We start from the raw sequence: 21,008 nt of genomic DNA on the forward strand, positions 1-21,008 counted from the left end.
ATCGTGTGTTGCTGTATTTAATTCACAAATTTAATTTCAAGTAAGACAAATGTGCGAGTTCTGTTGTTATTAATGCATGAACCTGTTGAAGCAAAATATATGTAATTGATGTTTGCGTATCAACGAATCAGCATATTCTCTGCTGGTCAGCAGATAGTTCCTGTGTGGGTTTTCATACAGTGATATAAAGATAAATTGGTCATTGCAGAATTGGAAAACATTTGAAATCCCACCCATCAAATTGTAAATAATCCCCATACAAAATACTAAAACGTGCAGTTTCTGAGTAAATGTACTTGTTTTGAGACCAAATCTATAAAAAAAATAATAATAATAATAAATAAAATAAATAATTTCAGAAATTTTAAAAAACATAAGGGAAAAGAATGCTTGAAAATAGTTTATACAAAAAAAAATACCAAATACATTTGCAACCCTGTTGCTGTGATTAGAGTAACAGGACTGCACCTCCTACCGACCTTTTTTTGCGATGGGCCCTGCACACAATACAAACAGCGAAGAAACCTTTACCTTTTTTGCACTGAAAATTTTAAAAAGGGGTTTACAAGGGGAACATGAATTACTTTGAAGCCAGTCATGGTAAAGGAGCCCCAGATGGCATAGGTGGCACACTGAAGAGGAGGGCTGACAGTCTTGTCAGCCAAGGATTTGATATTCCCACGGCAATGTCCCGTTATCAAGCTCTGAATGACGGTCATTCAAAGGTGAAATTGTTTTACATCTAGGAGCAAGATGTAGATGATGCATTGAAGGAAATACCTTCCAGCGCTACCATCCAAAATGAGGCTTTACCAGGTATTCACTTCACCATGATTCTTATTCAGTTAAAGCACTTTGAACTAACTTGTGTATGACTGATCTTGCCTTGCCAGGTGATTACTCTTTCACCTGGAAAAATGCTCTACCGCGACATCAGCTGCAAGTGTTCTGCAAATGGGAATCTGGAATGTAATTGCTAGAAAACCTTTTGGTTTCAGCTTTCATTCCACAGATGACCACACAGAAGACCTAATACACAGCACAGCAGAAGAAGAGCAGTGGCATACACCAGAGGTTGTGGGTATATGGTGTGCCCTGCTGTATGAGGGCCACATCTACCCAGGGATCGTCCAAGAGGTGAATGAGACCCACTGCCAGCTGAAATGTATGCACAGAGTGTGGGAAAACCGCTTTTTCTGGCCGTTGAGGGAGGATGTCCATTGGTATTCCTTTGAGGATATGCTGACCATCATTCCACCGCCACAAAATGTTACCTCACGCCACCTGGCCATCGCAGAAGACCGATGGAACACTCTGGTCAGCCATGAAGAGTAAAGTGGAATATTAGAAGACCGACGTCCTGAAGCAGATGTTTTCAGCTAAGTGTTAGAGTGAAATGTTTTTAGCTCAGCGTTAGAGTGAATATGTTGATAGGCTAGGGAAGCCAGTCATCAAACGTTTGAAAGCAATGTTCTGAAGCAATGGGCAAGTTTCATCAAAGTTTATTTTATTATTATTATTTCTTCTCTTCTTGGGTGTTATTTGAGGAAAGGTACAACAGAAGGTATTAAAAGTTATTTAAAGAAAACTTTGTTGTCTTGGGCATTTATTTGTCACTTTTTATATGATGATCTATAATCAAAAACAATGTAGCTAGTCATCCATCTTACTTTATGCGACCCTGTTACCATATCATTTTAATGAAAATAATCCTAAATTACTTTCGCAGCTCAAAAGGGTGTGACCCATTTGCCTTTAAATAGTTTATGCAATCATATGCAAAATGTGTTAAGAGTAAATATTGTACAATAAATACTGAAATTGGTAAAGTGAAACATGCCATTATTGGAAAGTTGGGTAAGACAGATTTTGAAAGTTGTTAAAATTAATTTAAATCAAAGTCATATGTCAAATCAAATGGCTATTCAGAGAGAATGTTACTTTATTTACTTAATGGAAAAGGAATTATATTTCAGAAATCAATAATGTACTTTTTCAGGTTACTCAGTGTTGGTAACAGGGCTGCACCAAGTATTGGTAAAAACCAAATAATTCATGTCATAAAATTTGTACCATTGATCTGTAAACTGAGCTAATCAAGTCTAAATGTTGAATATCTCCTGACGTAAATGATCCAAGTGAAGTGAAGAAACATTTTAACATGTTTCTATAGAGAACTTGACTTTGATATAAAAGTGCAAATATATAAGTATGTATATATATATGTATATATACAGACCCTTTAAAAAAATTTGAATATCATGGAAAAGTTTATTTCCATAATTCCATTCAATAAATTAAACTTTCATAGATTATAGATTCCCGTGCCTGCATGGGTTTTCTCCGGGCACTCCGGTTTCCTCCCACATCCCAAAAACATGCATTAATTGGAGACTCTAAATTGCCCGTAGGCATGACTGTGAGTGCGAATGGTTGTTTGTTTCTATGTGCCCTGCGATTGGCTGGCAACCAGTTCAGGGTGTACCCCGCCTCCTGCCCGATGACAGCTGGGATAGGCTCCAGCACGCCCGCGACCCTAGTGAGGAAAAGCGGCTCAGAAAATGGATGGATGGATAGATTCAGGGCCCACAATGTAAACAATTTCAAGTTTTTGTTTATTTTTACATAATTTGGGCTTCCAGCTCATAAAACCCATGAAATCAGGAATTCAAAAAATTTTGAATACTGTGAAGAAATCAACCCAAATTTTGCAGGCCATACATGTTTTACACTGAGTGTCACACACTAATCATCTACTAAACTCAAAGCACCTGCACAGGTTTCCCCAGGTGTCATTAAATTGCTTCAGTTTGGTTCAATTGTCTGTTGGGTTCATTATGGGGAAGACTGCAGACTTGACATAGGCTGGGTAAGCCACAAACGTTCATAGCTAAGGAGGCTGGCTGTTCACAGAGTGCTGTGTCCAAGCATATCAATGGAAAGTCTAGTGGAAGGACAGAATGTGGCAGGAGAAGATGCACCAGCAGAAGAGATGACTGTGGGCTTCAGCGGATTATCAAACAGAGAAGATTCAAGAATTTAGCAGAGATCCAGAAAGAGTGGAAAGAGGCGGGAGTCACCGCTTCAAAAACCACCACATTCAATTGAATCCGGGAGATGGGCTTCAACTGTCGGGTCTCTCAGGTTAAGCCACTTCTGAGCCAACATAGGAAGCGTCTCAACTGGGCCAAGGAGAAGAAGGACTGGACTGTTGGCCAGTGGTCCATGGTCCTCTTTTCCCATGAAAGTAAAGTGTGCCCTTCATTCAGGAATCAAGGTCCAAGTGTTTGGAGGAAGATGGGTGAAGAATAGAACCAAAGCTGCTTGAGGTCAAGTGTGAAATATCCACAGTCAGTCATGATTTGGGGTGCAATGTCCAGTGCAGGTGTTGGTAAACTCTGCTTTCTTAAATCCAAGGTCACCGCAACAGTCTACCAGAATGTTTTAGAGGACTTCATGATTCCCTCTCCTGAGGATGTATATGGAGATGCAGATTTCATCTTGCAGCAGGACCTGGCCCCTGCCCATAACGCCGGAAGCACCAAAACCTGGTTTGAGGCCCATGCAATCACAGTGCTTGACTAGCCAGCCAACTCGCCGGATCTAAACCCCACGGAGAATCCATGGGGTACTATCAAGAGGAAAATGAGGGGCAACAGACCCAAAAAGAAAGAAGAACTGGCATAAAGCAAATCTGGGCTTCCATAACTCCCAGGCAATGCCACAGGCTGATTGCCTCAATGCCACGACGCATCGAGGCAGTGATTCACAACCAAGTATTGAAGATTAACATATCGTTTTGAAAGTACCGCATTTTGATTGATTTAATGTGACCCTAATTTCTTTTTTTACTCTTAAAAACTGAAGTAAATGGTGATTTCTTCACAGTCCTGACTTTGTGGGTTTTATGAGCTGGAAAACCAATGTAAAAATAAACAAATACTTGAAATTGTGGGCCCTGAATCTATGAAAATGTAACTTTTTGAATGGAATTGGGGAAATATACTTTTCCATGATATTCAAATTTATTCTCTCTCTCTCTAGAGAGAGAGAGAGAGAGCAATGAAGGATGAAGACACTTGCAAAAAGTGTGTCTTCAGACATGTTCTCTTCCAAAAAGGCGATTCAGAAACAGATGTTTTTTGGTAAATATTTTATTTTAAAAACCAACCACAAAAACTATCATTACAAAAAAGGTATAAAAATGTACAAAAAGGCATTGTTTAAAAAACAACAACATTGAGACAACTGTATTTGAGTTAGCACAAAATGGCACTGAATGGGTGTACTTCACATACAAAAAAAGAATAAGGCATTGATTCACATTGATATGATTGCGAGGTTTACAACCAGTCATTTAGCAACATCGACAATTATCCCTTTTTTTAAACCAATGAAGTGTGCTGTGTACCGATTTTTTTTTAAGGAGCAAAACAAGAAGAAAAAAGAAAAGAGGAAATTGTACCAAAAACATTGTAAAAATGTGCCCCAACCCAGAGATTCAATCAGGCATTAGGGGGGCTAGGACAGCAGTGATAAATGCGAGGTGTTTTTTTTTTTTTTGTGACAAGACTATAGATTAAAATAAAGGACAACATTAAGAGTTCCGAGTTTTTCAAGCATTACCCAGGTTTTGTTCGTCTTTGGACAGAGGCACCTCCAGAGTGTTAGCATAGCTGGTGCAACATTGCCAAGAGAAAAAAAATAAAAGTATAAAATCACACTTGAGAGCCTTTGTATGATGCAACCATTTGTCCAGTACCTTTCCTTTTAAACGAGGTGCCTCGCCCATGAAGCTTTTGTTACCGTTCACAACTTCACACTATTCCTGTTTTGCCCCCCCATGTCCCCACCACCCACCCACCCACCCACCCCAAAAGTGGAATTCCAGTTCTAAGGCTGAGATGCATTTGACTGAACTTCCCTTAGCCCCAACTCTTAAATTGTGACTAGCTCCAAGTCTCATAACAAAGATATATATATATAGATATATATATATATAGATATATATATATATATATATATATATATATATATATAGATACATATATATATATAGAAAATGTAAAAAATAAAATAGAAAATAAAGTAGCTGCCCTGAGGGAGACGTACATGGTAACCGTTTATCAAAAACAAGCACTTTGGATCTTTTTTTGTCTCAAGTAACGTCAGGTTGAGACCACTGTTCTCCTTTTTGGACCTTGGACCGGTCGTAACACTGACAGGCCCGGGCTATCTTCATACACCTCAAGCCGGAGAAAGTTACCACGTTTCATTCATACAGACAGATAAACATACACATTCTAATTCAGGTTGGTTTCCCTTGTGTCCAATCACCGATCTGGAGACATCTGACATCCGCAGCTCCAGTTTACAGTGTCAGCTGAGCCTATGCACGCATACCTGTGAGGGGAGAGCACAGTGTGTTTAGGGCTATGGTAATTATTGTTAATACTGTATTTAGCATCTTCAAGGACTAACTGGCTCCTTTACAAAAACAAAAAATATATAAAAAATAAATTCTTTGTGCAATGTGATAATACAGACATGATCTGTGTTTTTTTTTGGTCATGATACAGGAGCTTGTAATTTAGCATTAAGACTAATCTTCTTACAAGAGGTTAATACCTCCTTTTAAAATGTAATATCCTGTACCAATATTGTGATAGCACTGACAACCATGATCATTTTGTTCATGATACAGGCATTTATAATAACTTAATACTGTATTTGTCTTGGAAAGTAAAAACCTCCTTTAAAATGTAATTTTCCGTTAGCAATACTGTGATCATACTTTTCACAACAACAGGTGGTTGTAATTATAATTACAACTGTACTCAGCATTGCAGAGAAAATTGATCCTTTTTTAAATTCAATTAGTTCTAACAATTTAGTAATAGAAAACATGATCACTTTCGTCACAACACAGGGGGTTGTGATTATCGTTAATACCATACTCAAATTATTAAGGGCCCTGTAATCGTCACGTAAAATGCTCAGAGCGTTTCATCAGTACTTAGGGCAGACCTTTCAGTATAAAATTGGATTTTGTGGGGGCTTTGAGTCAGGGAAATGTACCTTTGTCAGACGTGCTGGTCTGCTTCTCCTGGGCAAAGTTGAGTCTGTTCTGCTCGGCCGCAGTTCCGTTGGACTCGGGGCTGCTGCTGCGAGACGGGCTGAGCTCCTCGTTGTGGTAGGCCATGTCCAGATGCTGCTGGGCCAGCTTCAGGTGCCTTCGCAGCCTCTCCAGCTCCCGCGAGGAAGCCTCGTCACCAAATGACTCGCGGCCCGAGTCAGCCAGGTTATCCCGGAAGGCCAGTTTCCCCGAGGGGTCCTTCTTGAGGGCCGTGTGGTAGCCCGGAGGCGCCGAAGGCTGTCGGGAGATGGAGGATCTCTGGCTAGCCAGCGCCGAGGGTCGGGGAGTTGGGGGGCGCGTCCGGGGTCCGCAGAAGCAATCGCGGATGCCGCTGATGCCAAGATGAAGGATTTCCAGGAGAGTGAATAGCAGGCACAAAGCACTGACTGCATACATTATTAGGAGGAAGATGGTTTTCTCGGTGGGACGTGAGACATAACAGTCCACCGTGTGTGGACAAGGGGACCGGGTGCAAACGTAGGATGGCAACACCTCCAGGCCGTACAGCACGTACTGCCCAAACAGGAACGACACCTCGAAGATGGCTCGCGACATTAGCTGGAAGACATACACCTTCATGAGGCCGTCCCTCTTGATACGGCGCCGCCCGTCGTGTTTTTTACTCGGCTTCTCCTCTACTTCTTTGTCCTTCTCCGGCTCTATCTCCTCCAGAATCATAGGGTCCTCCTCGCCGTTGTCCTCGGCCTCCTCGTAGTCGCGGTTGGCACCGCGGCTCACGATGGGCATGCGCTTGCGGGCCCGTGGCCTGTAATCCACGTCCTCCATGCGGGCGATCTTGTGCATGGCGAAGCCCAGGTACATGACGGTGGGTGTGGTGATCATAATCACCTGGAAGACCCAGAAGCGGATGTGCGAGAGCGGCGCAAAGGCGTCGTAGCACACATTCTCGCACCCAGGCTGCTGCGTGTTGCAGACAAATTTGCTCTGCTCGTCGTAGTAGATTGACTCGCCGCCAACCGCTGTCAGCACAATGCGGAACACAATCAGTAGCGTCAGCCAGATCTTGCCCACGAATGTGGAGTGATTGGAGATCTCATCCAAGAGACGCGTGAGGAAACTCCAGCTCATCTTGCCTGTCAAGCAGTGGTGAGTTCAGATCTGAAAAGAAGAAGTATGGTTTAGTTTTTCCTTTTTGCCCAAAAAATGAACAATGAATGAATGGGGGAGGTATTTAATGGCAGGACCAATTACCAAACTGATTACAACAGGAGACATTTTGCAAACTGTACTTCACAAACCGCTGGGGGTAGCTTGGGCCTCTCCAAAATATTTTACAATAAACAATGCAGTATCGTGATAAAAAAAAAAAAAAAAAAAAAAGTCTTCTCTCGATTAAAAGTACTATGAGAGCAAACCAGCTAATTCATCGCATCTCCAGTGTTAAGTCATAGCCACAAGGGGGAGCTATTGTATTACAAAACAAGTTGTAGAGCCCCAAATAGCAGCTTTAAGGTATTTTTAAAGATGCTTCAATATATTCACGCAAGTCTACAGCTTTAAGAGCATTTATGTTTGTACGTAATATTCACACACACAGTATGTGTTTTGATTACAACATTTTTCGCACCTGCATTGTTTCTAACCTTACACACGTCATCGTTTTAATTACGCCTTACCCAACACTTGGAATATGACATTTGTCTGAGGCCTGTGGGTTTACACACCATCTGCGACCAACCTCATAACTTCATCCCCTTAGTAATTTGCCTCTACTGTAAAGCATGTTACACTAGTGACAAGCAGATAAGACGCATCACTGGGGTATTATTCTTGTGTTACAGTACAACAGGCCCAACCTTAACAGCCCACACTGAAGACTAGTTAAGAGATATTATGCTATTATGCTTAGTCATACTGTTTTGATACAGGAATTATACAAGCATGATAGAATTTAAAAAATAAATAAATAAAATCCTCCATTTAGCTCGTTTGTTAAGGTGGCTTTTGGTGCAGATGAATTGTTTATTCTGGACCCAAAGAAGCTGCTCTCCTATGACGCTCAGACCGACATAGCGGCTACCCTGTATAGCCTTGGGAGGAACTCTGGGTACAGAGTTGCTTTTGAATCTCTCCCAACATTATGCCAACGAAAACTATTGTGAAACATTGCCTATACTATTTTGGAGCTAGTGGATGATCCAATGCTGACTTCGAGCCAGTTAGTCAAAGAGTCAAGCCACGCTATGAGGTCATGTATGACATAAATCCTTCCAACTCTGCATCTCCGTGCTTTTCCGGGTGTACGTACCAGAGGTGTGGACTCAAGTCAGACTGAAGTCATGAATTTGATAACTTTAGACTCAACTTGACAATATGTTAAAATACTTGCTACTCGATTTGGACTTGAACATCAATGACTCATGACTTCACTTGGACTTGAACTTATTGACTTGAACAGACTATTTTGGCAAAGCACTGAGAACCCAACACTTTGTTGCCCTCTCTATAGCTGTGTGTGCAACTTACTGTTTTACTACAAGAAAATATGATAAGGGACAACATAATGCTGAAGGTCTTAATGATTAATTATTAGGTCTTAAGTGTCCCATGCAGTGATTGCTAATGTGTAGTTACGCCCTGTTAGGCACACTGGTAGAGGAATTGACCAAGACCCTTCCTGTACATTACAGTCTGGTTTAGTCAGTATACTGTTAAAGAATCAGTCTTGTCGTGCATTTCTTGTTTTTGTTCACCGTTATTTACCAATCGATCAGCACGCAGCTAACATCTATTTGACATGAAACTACATTCTTTTTTATGTAATATTTTTACATGCTGCCCCCCCCCCCCAAGTGTTCCACCTGAGATACCACAGTTGGATAAAAGGGTACCTTTGTAAAAAGATGACAAACTTGTGTTCCTCTTTTCTTTTTTTAATGAATGGCTTATGTTTTTGATACAAGAAATGGCAACTTAACTGCAATCTACTTATATTTGTTTGAAAATGCCTCACTGAAATTGTTTGTTGACAAGAAAATGCAGTTTCCTGCTATATGCATAATGTGAATTTAAGAAAAATACTGTTGACTAATAGAGGAAACCAATTGATTGTTTATTAAGTGAAATGTCTCATTTTGTCTATTTTATGTCTCATTTTGTCTGTTTTAACCAAGAATAAATAAATTCTATCCTTATACTTGATAATAGAATTGTCAGTAGAATTGAATAATAGAATTGTCAGTAGAATATTCGATTACTAATTGCAGGACTACTGGCTGCAAATTCTTATTTGTGACAGGTCTGTTTCATGTCACTTCAGAAATACAGTATGAACAAGTAGGTAATAGCATACCATTTTCATAGAATAACTGAAAATGCAATGATCGGTTTTGAAGGGGCAATAATCCAAGCCCCCACCCCCACACGATTGGCTTTGAAGGTGCAAAAACTTTGATCAGCCACACTTAGTTTCCTTAAGGGTTCAAAGCACTTTAGTGAGTTTTGTTTTAAATAAATATGGATTTTAAAATCTATAAATGCAGTATACAATGTAAACAAATATAAATGGTTTATATTAAAATGTTTTTTTTTTGTTGGTAAAATGACTCGAAAGGACTAAAAACTCAAAGTGTAGGACTTGCGACTTGACTCATGACTTGGCTGTCTTGTGACTTGAGGGTAAAGACTTGAGACTTGCAAAGCAATGACTTGGTCCCACCTCTGGTACGCACTGTCCCAGTTGTTAACACAGTGTTACACAGGAGGACAGATATGATTGCTACGCTCTTAGGGAGAGTTAAATAAAACTGTGACTCTCGTGCGGTTGCTGGCTTCCCCCAAATGATCAGTTTTCATTTTATTTTACGTTCCTCTGTATTATATTTGTAAACCTTCCACAAAGCGCAAAACCCTCTCTTAAATATGGGATATACGAGTTCAGAATGTCTAGTGAGGTAACATTAATAGCTATGCCAGCTATGTATTAGACCATCGGTCGATATTGAACTCAGGTAGTAACGTGGATAAATATGCTTTAATGATACGACTCAACTCGTGCGGCGAATTTTCCGTGCTTTGAGTGAATTGTAAATAATACAGTCATTTGGCGTAGAGATCAACAGACTGTAAGAGACGGGGTGGAATCAGTCCTTAAAACCGGAAGTGCATGGCATAACCCCCATTGACTACAGTGAACGTCAACCTATATTTGATTGACAGGTGAAGGCCTCGTCTCCAGTGGACCAACCACAGTCTTGCAGCCAGAGGATGGGCCTTATTTTTCATGATTTCAGGAGGTGTAAAAATACAGATAGTTTATCGTGATACAGTTTTTGGTGGAAAATGTTTGTATTTTCTTTGTGGGTGAAATACGGAACAAATCGTAAATCAACCAGCAAGAGACTTTGTACTAAACAGGCATAAAAGGAAATAAATTCAACCACCCAACCGGTGAGGACATTGCTAAAAGGTTTTGGCCCGTCTCCTCGAATCCAATTCGACTAAATGAAGCAGACATGCTGAAATTTATGTGACCAGTGGGAACGAGGCCTTATGTCACAGCAGTGTCTAACTGCATGGGGATGTCTATAGCTCGTTCAGAATGCCTTCAAATGTATCATAATCACTCCTGTTTTTCATAGATTTGCTCGTGATGGTCATACGTCACAATCGTCTTCAACAAACAATTCAGGGACAGACTTGAGTTAAAATGTTATCTATTTGTTGGTACCGCACCAGTTTGACAGCATCAGATTTAGATCTTAGTTTACTAGACGGCAGAAACCCTCACCCCTGAATGTAATATTCCTCATGCCCATGGTAAAAAAAAAATTTTTTTAAAAATCAATTTACTCTGCTGCTTTTAAGAAGAAAGTGATCACTGTTGCCAAATCAGTGGGGAACAGTGAAGCCACCTTGGCATTTAGCTGATGTGACATTATCGAAGAAAGCCAAGGGGATGCTCCTACAAGAAAATCCACATACAAGAGCTTCAGAAATGTGGGGAAGTGGCCCAGTTTCTACAGATGGGAGAAGAAGCGGCTGGACATAATAGCAGAATGGAGGGCAAGCGGCTGCGCAATGAGCACTGTAGAACTTCGCCTCAAAGCCTTGAAGATCATGAAGGAAAAGAAAAATGTAGCTATGAGATTTGAATATGTATTTGAAAACCCTAATTACATACAGATAATCACTTCTTTTTAACATGGAAGGAAGGCGGATACAAGGAAGGGCAATTTGGGGGTGCATATTATACACAAGAAATTACAGTATACTTAGGTTAATATAAAATCATTCAAATAATTTTAAAATGTCAATTATTCCTACCATGTTTAGTGTCTCTGAGAGTAAATAGCTCCACTTTGAAATCTGCAATGGTCTTATTGAACATGGACTTGAGTTCAATTAGGTCTGTGAATCCTTCTGCATGCTTCAAAGAACGCTAAAACCAGCACTTGGCTTCTAGCTCCTATTGGCTCAAGTTGAGTTCCACTACACAACAAATTACTTTGTTGTGTTGCATAGCACATTCATTATTGTTGTCTTCATCACATCTCACATCTTTACCATTAAGTATTCAGACAGAATTACAGTGCATATTTAAATATGCATTCATGTATAGAATATTGAAATAGTGTGGAGGGTAATTTTAGTGAAATACGAGGCATTACTATAGTATGGTACATTTAGTCATGTATGAACACCATTGTCCTGTGCATCAAACAAGCAGACAGAATTTTTTATAAACTTTTCCTGACATTTTAGGTTGGCAAAAGAATGGCACATAAAATGACAAATGAGATAACCCATCAGGAAGTATTTCTTGTGTAGTCAAAAAACAGGTTGTGACTTCATGCACATCTTTTACTGGCCAACTTTTGATGCAATAATAAAAATGCCAGTGTCAACGTTACTGTAAGTCAAGTGAACCGGTTTTACAGAGTACCTTGGTTCTCCTACATGGCCATGGGAAAACAGTTACAATTTCCACAATAACAACATTGATGGCTTCTTTAGTGCTGACACAGATTGCTGAACTGATCAAAGCATGATTGATTAACAAACTTGAGAGGAGAAAGCGACAAAACGACTTCAGCACCAATAGATCATCTTCTGTCTCAACTGTTTGTATTGGACCGCTCCCCAGGTATGACTGAGACACTTTACGCAAGTCATTTGAGAAAGCATTCCTCGATAAATAAAGGCTTGGAAGGAACTGCATAAGTTTCCATTTTGCTAGACGAGCACACGCACAGTCGCAGAGCCACGGACAATTGCCAAACAAGCATTTGCGGTTTCAGAGGGGACCCTAAAGCTTGGTCACTTTTAGAAGCTTTTCCCAAAATGTAAACTTGTAAAAAGAGTGTAACACGAGGACAAATTCACAATGGTGTGAAAGTGTTTTCCCCCACAGTAAACACAAAATGCAGTTTTTAAATGAAGGTTTTATTATTCAGGAAGAAATCCAAACCTACATGGCCCGATGTGAAAAACTGACCCGCCCCATTAAAACGTGACTCACAATGGTTTATCATACCAGAGTTAAATTTCTCTAGCCACAAGTGGGTTGGGCATTGAGAGGAACCGGGACTCACGTTCCTGTTCTCCCGGAATCGTTCAAATTAAAAAAATTTCAGTTTCGATGCCTTGTCCTCCGGCCCCGAATAAAAAGTGGCGAAAACCAATGAAGAATGTGCACGAAGACGTGCTTGTGCCCAACGGTGGCGAACAAAAGTATGTCTTAACTTTGTTAAAATGAATGACCAGTCGTCTCACCGCAACACTTGGAATAGGATTATATTGTGCAAATGAGGGGCGGCACGGTGGCCGACTGGTTAGAGCGTCAGCCTCACAGTTCTGAGGAACTGGGTTCAATCCCTGGCCGAGCCTGTGTGGAGTTTGCATGTTCTCCCCGTGCCTGCGTGGGTTTTCTCCGGGCACTCCGGTTTCCTCCCACATCCCAAAAACATGCATTAATTGGAGACTCTAAAATTGCCCGTAGGTGTGACTGTGCGTGCGAATGGTTGTTTGTATGTGCCCTGCGATAGGCTGGCAACCAGTTCAGGGTGTACCCCGCCTCCTGCCCGATGACAGCTGGGATAGGCTCCAGCACGCCCACGACCCTAGTGAGGAGAAGCGGCTCAGAAGACGGATGGATGCGCAAATGAGGCTTTCACGGTGTGTAGCGTCTGACGCGCTCAAAGCCTCAGTGTACGCCGCGCGGAGCTTCAGGGAAGTCAACTGTTAGTCAATTGGGTGAGTGAAACAATAACATACGTCTATGAAAACAATGAGACACCTAACAAGGTAAACTGTTAGTTGCACTTTTGCAATGGCTTTTGGCGTTTATTTTAGTCTTCAAACCATCGTAAGAGCCCGATGACCAAAAAAGCTTAACATTGAGCTAAAACCTTACCAACTTTACATCACAATGAAGGTTTGATTGTGAGACTGGTTATAAAGAACCCCGAGTCAAATATTAATTTTAGTCTATGCTGTGGGCTGCTAAGAAAATTAATGTTAATAATTTGGAAATCCTTTATTTTAACCATGCAAACTTTTTTTTACCCAGTCCCCTAAAAGAATCGCAATAGAGAATCATTTGGAACCGGAATCGCTCAAATTCAAACGATGCTCAACCCCCCTGATACTGCCACACCTGTTCTCAATCAAGAAATCACTTAAATAGATCCTGCCTGACAAAGTACACCAAAAGATCTTCAAAAGCTAGACATCATGCAGAGAACTAAATAAATTCAGGAACAAATGAGAAGGTAAGTGAGCTCTATCAGTGTGGAAGAGGTTAGAAAGCCATTTCTAAAGCTTTGGGACTCCAATGAACCACAGGGAGAGCCATTATCCACAAATGGCAAAAACATAGAACAGTGGTAAACCTTCCCAGGAGTGCCCGGCAATCAAAATTACCCCAAGAGAGCAGCGACAACTCATCCAAGAGGTCACAGCAACAACATCCAAAAAAAAAATGCAAAATGCAGGTCTCACTTGCCCCAGTTAAATGACAGATGACAAACATGTTATGGGGTCAGCTAAAATTCATATTTGCATTGTTTATGTTGCGTAATACATGCACGTTACTTCCAGCAAGTTTTAACCATAATTTAGCTTAAAAAAATTGGGTTTTTGATGATGCATATTGAGCCCTCCCCAAACATACCCGAAGCTCAAGACACCAGGATGTGGTTACTCTATCCACGCTACCAGAAGTGACGATGCAATTGACAAACACCGCGCTACACAAGACACGCAATGGCGAGCAACATGTTGGAATATGAGGAGGACTTCAATGTACAGGAGCACCCAACTGAACTATGCATCGTCAAACCGTACCCGTTTGAGCCGATCAGGAGGTCGGAACAGTGACAACGACGACCAGCCAAGTAGTAGGTGGACAACAGAAAAAGACAGTGGCCACTGGCTTGATGTGATGGTATGTCAAAAGCATGTCTTTTTATAGTCATGGCTTGAAATAATAGCACCCCAGTGGTGCCAATATTTTTGAGCACGACTATATGTATTATATATTACCATGTTTCAGTGACACGGCACAAGCTTTTACATAGCATGCAGTATTCCTATATATTGTGCGCCCCTCACTCGAGTAGCTTTATAACATGCCGCACAGAAAGTCTTTCATGTGTCTGTTGGCTTGTCATATAGGCAAAAAGTACAGACCGTACTAAAAAGTACTGCGTGCATCTTTTTTTTCCCTACTGCCCAGTGCATAGTAACCATAATCGAGTCGTAGGTATATACAAGGAAATCTTCACCCCGTCTGCGCCGTGGCACCTGCGAGATTTTGTTCTTTTGCTGGCGGTTGAGGTCTCGGGGGCCGTAGGAAAAATAGTTTCAGCCTCGACTTCTGTATCCAATGCTTTCTGCTAAGTCTTTCTCAAAACACGCTGGTTCAAAGTGATCAGCACAGAGTTTGGAATGCTTGCAATGCACCCATAGCTGACCACATTTCGTCCCCTGTCGATTGACTTTCCCTGTCCACTGGTCACGTATTCCTTTTTCACTTGGAAAGCCAAAAAAAAAAAAAAAAAAAACCTCTTGCCACTGCCTGAACCATTTGTACAACCAAATGCCACACAATAAACCATTGTGACATCGTTAAATCATACGACAACAAATATAGAAGGACGAGAACAACAGCATGGAACAATAGCACAACGCCGCATGAACAGGATGTTTGGCTAGCCTTACGTCACAGCGCTGGAAAGATACGAAGACCAGAAGGCGCTGAATGCAAAAAGCAGAAGGTCGAACGAACCATATCGATTTAACTGCTGTATATCTGCTATAGATTTATTTATTCAAAGACAAAAACCACTGCTGAGCAAAAAAGAACATTAAGGTTCATCTCAATTTTGCCAGAAGACATCTTAAAAGATGCCCAAGACTTTTGGGAAAATACTCTGATCTGACGAGACAAAAATTTTACTTTTTGGAAGGTGTATGTCCCATTACATGTGGCGTAAAAGTAACACCGTATTTCAGAAAAAGAACAACATACCAACAGTAACTTTTTTGCTGCTTCAGGACCTGGAAGACTTGCTGTGATAAAAATGGAACCATGAATTCTGCTGTCTATCAAAAAATCCTGAAGGAGAATCTCCGGCCACCTGTTCAATGACCTCAAGCTGAAATGAACTTTGGTTCTGCGGCAGGACAATTATCCGAAACACACTAGCAAGCCCACCTCTGAATGGCTGATGAAAAACAAAAATAATTTGGAGTGGCCTTGTCAAAGTTCTGACCTGAATCCTATTGAGATGATGTGGCATTAACACATTCAGTGCCACTGACTGCTTTAGAAGTCAAATATCCATGTTAACTGGTAGAGCTGGCACTGAATGAGTTAAAACGGCGATTCTTCCTTAAAAACCCTCCACCGTGGCTGAATTACAACAATTCTGCAAAGATGAGTGGGCCAAAATTCCTCCACAGCGCTGTAAGAGACTCATTGTAATTTATCTCAAACGCTTGATTGCAGTGGTTGCTCCTAAGGGTGGCCCAACCAGTTATTTAGAGGACAATAACTTTTTCCACACAGGGCCATGTAGGCTTGGATTTTATTTCTCCCTTCATAATAAAAGCAGTTTAAAAGCGACATTGTGTTTGCGTCTGACTAATATTTATATTTGTTTGACGATGGGAAACATTTAGGTGTGACAAACGTGAAAAAAGTACGAAATCAGGAAGGGGGCAAACACTTTTTCACACTACTGTACATGAACCAGCAGACAGCATTTTGATTTGGACAACAGGTTTTCAAACCTTGTTCAATCAGGTTCTGACTTAACATTTTTTACTGGTCAACAACTGGTTTGAGAAGAGACCAAATCTTTCCTCAGGAAAGATAGCGCCCTACAAGCAAAAATGGTGAGGAAGCCAAAGTCGAGGTCTTCAATATCGGTTTCAAAACAACCCCGTGACACAGATGTGGTTCTTTATTGTTAACACGGGGCAAAGATCCAAGCTGAGATATCAGGACAGCGCGATGGTTTCTTTCAATAGAGTAGTGTGACTTGCTGTGGTCTATTGCTTTCCAATAAATGTTATGTTTTTAGTTGCTTTTAATGGAAAAAAGTGTTTTCTTTGTGTTTTGGATAAAAAGAAAAATGTCACTTTGACGCTGCATTCCAACCACATTAGATAATGTATTTAAGTGTATGTCAAACCTTAGTGCCACCTCAAAAAAATATTTGGCAAGCAAAGTACGACTATAATGACCACCATTAATATAAAAAAAATTTACGTAGCACACCCGTGTTCCTCCAAACCAAGGCAAAGTTCCTAAAAGTACTCTAACATTGTACACAGTTTGAACATTAACACAGTGTTTGAATATTGAAAAATAAAACTGAACTTAAATGATTCGATGAAAATGTATTGCACAAAAGTTAAGTAAAAAGTGTACCTAAATAAATGCATCAAAACAATGTACCAAAAGTTTGAATGCACATCTATTGTACTGAAAAGTTAAATACAACAGAACTGTACTGGAAAGTGTAAGAGACTGGATTATACTATGCAGTTTGAACATTTAATGTTCTGGTTCTTTCAAGGTTCTGGTTCTTTCAAGTACCATCTGGGGAACACCGCGTACCGCTAGCGGTACTCTTACCCAACTTACAAGTTTGAGCAAGAGCCGTCATCTGGCAGTTTTTTTTTTGCTTTTTCTTGCAAGCAAACGCGTGATATACAGGCGACGGTGAACTTTACAACAAAGTGTGAAAGTACAGGTAACGTGTGTTTAGTGATGTATTTAACTGAACCACGACTAGCGAAAGCCAGCTAGCCTAATGCTAAGAAAAAAAGTGGAAATGCCAGACAACAAAACTAGCATCGATTTTGCTGTAGCTTTTTTTAGAAACTGATATTTGAATACAATTGGTGCAGCAACAATCGGCAGGCATATCTCCAAAATGACCACTTTTCAGGAAAGCAAGAATATTAACATTGCATCATCACAGAGAGCAAGCCATTTTCAATTCCAGTAGTATAGATTGGTGAAGGAAATATTAAAAGGGACTAAATATGGACATAGGTTTTGGCCCGACGCCAGCAATATATTCTTTATGCTCTGCGGGAAAAAAAGACTAATATTACAGCCTGCCGAGCATAGGCATGACAGTCTTCTTTGTGTATGTATTATGGATGATACTGCCTCCTAGTGGCCAAGGTGCATACACCAGAACGAGCAGCACTATGTGTCCATTGAATTGAAGCATGAAACAATGATGCAATAATGATTGTTGTTGCAATTCTTTGCGTTTCACTTATGCTACAAGTGCATGTTTTTATCAAGTATAATACAATCGAAATCAATGTTTCTTAAAAAACTTGTTTGAACAATTTGTGGGAGTGCTTTTTGGGGAGTTGGAACAGAGTAATGTGGCACTTCCATTCATTTGAATGGGGAAAGAGGATTTGAGATCAGTGTTTTGAGTTACAAGCTTGTCACTGATCAGATTAAACTCTTATGTCAAGGTATCGCCGTATGGTCTGAGCAGTACTGTTTTTTTTCTTCTAGAATCTGAATCTTTTTATTGCCACGGTCAGCATAAGATGCATGTTATAGCTGAGTCGGCATCATTTCTAGGACCGGCGACCCTCTACTTCGTAAAACTTTCAATGTTCTGGCACTCCCAACCTACAAAAGTACCTCCGAGACTCAGAGTCCAAGTAGAAGAAAGACGGGAGAGGGGAGAAAAAAAAAAAAAAAAAAAAAAAAAAAAGACTTCCATGTGTGGATGACTAAAGATTTCATGATGACTTGAAGATGACGACCCAGTATGTTTCACAGCCTTGACTAAGCCACCTAGAACCAAACAGGAAAAGGGGGGGGGGGCTGATGTGGTTTCCACATCTGGGATGTCGGTTAAAAATTCCTCCACTGGCTGAGAGGCTCAGTGGGGGCCTGCAAGCCAAACAAACGGTCCAAAATACGCCACTCGATGTTCTTTACTGTAGGTTTAAACACAATAAGAATCATGTAGCCTGCGCGCATTAACAAAATGGAATGCGGGGGGAACACGCGATTTTCCCTCTCCGTGAGAAGTCCAGAATAGTCCTCGTGGTCCAGCTGGATGCTCCACGCGCTTTCCCCCACTCGAGAATTCCACAAAATCAATTTATAGACGAAAATTTCGTAAAATAAACCAAGAGAATATAGAATTTGACGTTCAGAGGATGGATGGATGGATGGGTGGGGGAGGAAAAAAAAGGTTGCACCTTTTCAATCACGTTTTACGCCACAAACTCGGAACGGCCACTTAGTTTCCATCGACTTAACGTGCAAATATGTTTAATATTAAAACAAGCCTCGGTTCATACGAGTTTTTAAAAGAACGCACGAAATTGCGGTTCAAGCTTCAGTGTAGGTAGACTGCCAGATGCCACGCGTAGCCTCGAGCACGCTAATTACATGTTAGCGAGATGAAAGGGGGGTGGAATAAAAGAGTTCTCGTACGGACATTAAAAGTCGCTTTTTAAACATGATTTCATACCCGGCTGAAAGGTTCGCGTTAACTGCTGCTACCAACGCGGAGATGCTGCTTTTTTGTTCGCCAAGTAGTAAAACAATTACCTTGTGATTCCAATGCTGCTTCGCTGGTCCGACTTTCTTCCTTTTATCTTTTCTTTTTTTTTTTAAAAAAAAAAAGAGAGAAAAATTGTCACCCACTCCAAAAAAAAAAAAGCCGCCCAGACACACAGGAGTCCACGCTCAAGCCATTCGTTGTCTTCTCTGCTCGGTGTGGAGGAGCTGGTATCCTTCTCCGGCGTCGTGTGGTTTTGTGTGCGTTGTACCCGGCGGGCTTCAGACAAAGAGTGGAGCCAGTGTGGGTGTGGGTGTCCCCCCTCCTTTTCTGCTCCTCCTCCCGTACCCCACCCCTCGTCTGCTGCCTCACTTTCTCCCGATACAACGCAACGCTAACCTCCTCTTTCCGTGACTTCCCCCCGAATAACCCACAGGCGAATACGCGAAAAAGCCCTTCGTGTCGTCAATCTTTTCAACGCAATATGTTGTCTACGGAGCCGAGACATAACATGGGCTGAAAAACTCATTTGTGAGCACGTGTTAGGATTTCTTGCACACAATTTTCTTATTTTTTATTTCTTTTTATTTTTTTCAATGTCTTGTCTGGGGCTTCGTATTTTTATTTTTTTTATATTGCTCCTGTGCAAAAGTCGGTGAGGAGAAACACGTTTTGTTTTGTTTTCCAAAATTTGGTGTCTATTGGCATCGTTTCGGAAGTAAACCGACTTTGAAACTTTTACCTTTTATTTAGTTTTCTTTTTACTCGTGCTTATGGATAGGTCTTCACTTTCTTTTAGGGATTTTCAATACCACTTTTTTTTTTTTTTTTTTTTTTCAAACCGATACCAGTACTAGTATTCACCCTTGAGTACTCATCATATACTTCAGTACTCAACTGAGTATCTAGACCACAAGTACTTTTGATGCATACAATTTCAATTAACACAATAACAAAGAATCTTCTTTATTTCCGATGCACATGACGATTTTTGGCCTTTTTCTTGCTTCTATTCTACACCCCCCCCCATGAACTTCACTCCCAATACGGGTCGGCACCGTTGCAACAGTGGTGTCCTAACGCGCTACAGCCACCCCGGGATTCAAACACATAACGGCACCGTTAAGAGCCGAACGCACTAACTGCTAGACTAAAAACCTGGGCCCCCAGTCTAGCAACCGGCATTGTCTTTAAAGGATTCAAGGGAGTGAGGTTAGACTAAGACACAACTGCACACACATGAGCTGGCATCCGGTACACTGAGGCGTCAAAAAAGTCACTCCCAATCCAGGTCACGGCGCCATTTTAATCTTGCGCTCGCCAGCTACACCTGCGCCGCCACCGTCTTACCAGTTGACAGTCGAGTGCGCTAACCTCGAGGCTAAAAGAGCCCGCCAGGCCAGACGATCTAGCGGACGGCACCGTCTTTTAAGGATTCCAAGGAGTGACGTTTTGACTGATGCACAATCGCACAGCGCCAGCCGGCATCCGGTACCTATGCGTGTGATGAAATGTAAATAACGTGGAAAATGAGGAAAACCTGTGTGTGCCTTCCTCGGTTGCCTTCTTAGCATCGCTGCTTTCGTCCCTTACGTTTCTTGTCTCGTGCACTGATTTGCTCGCGAACAGTCAATCTGAGGAATCGGTTCTCACTGAGGACAGCTGACTCATGTCGACGGTGCGGGACACATTGTGCATTTGAAGGTCAGCTTGGTGTGTCTCTACCTTTACATGAAGTACCACCTAAGCCGGAAATTGAGCAGGAAGTCAGCCATGTTTGATTGAAGCAGCCATATTGGGTAAAATCCAGGGCTTGACAAACTCCTACGAGGGAATTCGCCCAAACGAGC

General features: G+C 41.2%; 1 protein-coding gene across 2 annotated transcripts; it reads right to left on the minus strand.

Annotated features, from left to right (window-relative positions):
* Nucleotides 1-4,878: 4,878 nt before the first annotated feature.
* On the minus strand, nt 4,879-19,456 carry LOC133410415 (gap junction gamma-1 protein-like). Of its 2 annotated transcripts, none has more exons than XM_061691575.1 (3): nt 19,209-19,456; nt 6,079-7,255; nt 4,879-5,403 (listed from the first exon to the last, which is right to left on the minus strand). In XM_061691575.1, the coding sequence occupies exons 2-3, from the start codon at nt 7,223-7,225 to the stop codon at nt 5,390-5,392; spliced, it is 1,161 nt and encodes a 386-aa protein (XP_061547559.1). In that variant the 5' UTR covers nt 7,226-7,255; nt 19,209-19,456; the 3' UTR covers nt 4,879-5,389. The 2 variants fall into 2 exon arrangements, with proteins under 2 accessions (XP_061547559.1, XP_061547560.1); XM_061691576.1 differs by lacking the exon at nt 19,209-19,456 and adding an exon at nt 11,423-11,590.
* Between the last annotated feature and the right edge of the window lie 1,552 nt (nt 19,457-21,008).

This window comes from Phycodurus eques, chromosome 12 (assembly GCF_024500275.1).
Source record: "Phycodurus eques isolate BA_2022a chromosome 12, UOR_Pequ_1.1, whole genome shotgun sequence".
Taxonomy (NCBI): domain Eukaryota; kingdom Metazoa; phylum Chordata; class Actinopteri; order Syngnathiformes; family Syngnathidae; genus Phycodurus; species Phycodurus eques.

What these genes read in the sequence shown, in the direction of transcription:
- LOC133410415 (XM_061691575.1), bottom strand. Translation starts at nt 7,225, where the DNA reads ATGAGCTGGAGTTTCCTCACGCGTCTCTTGGATGAGATCTCCAATCAC.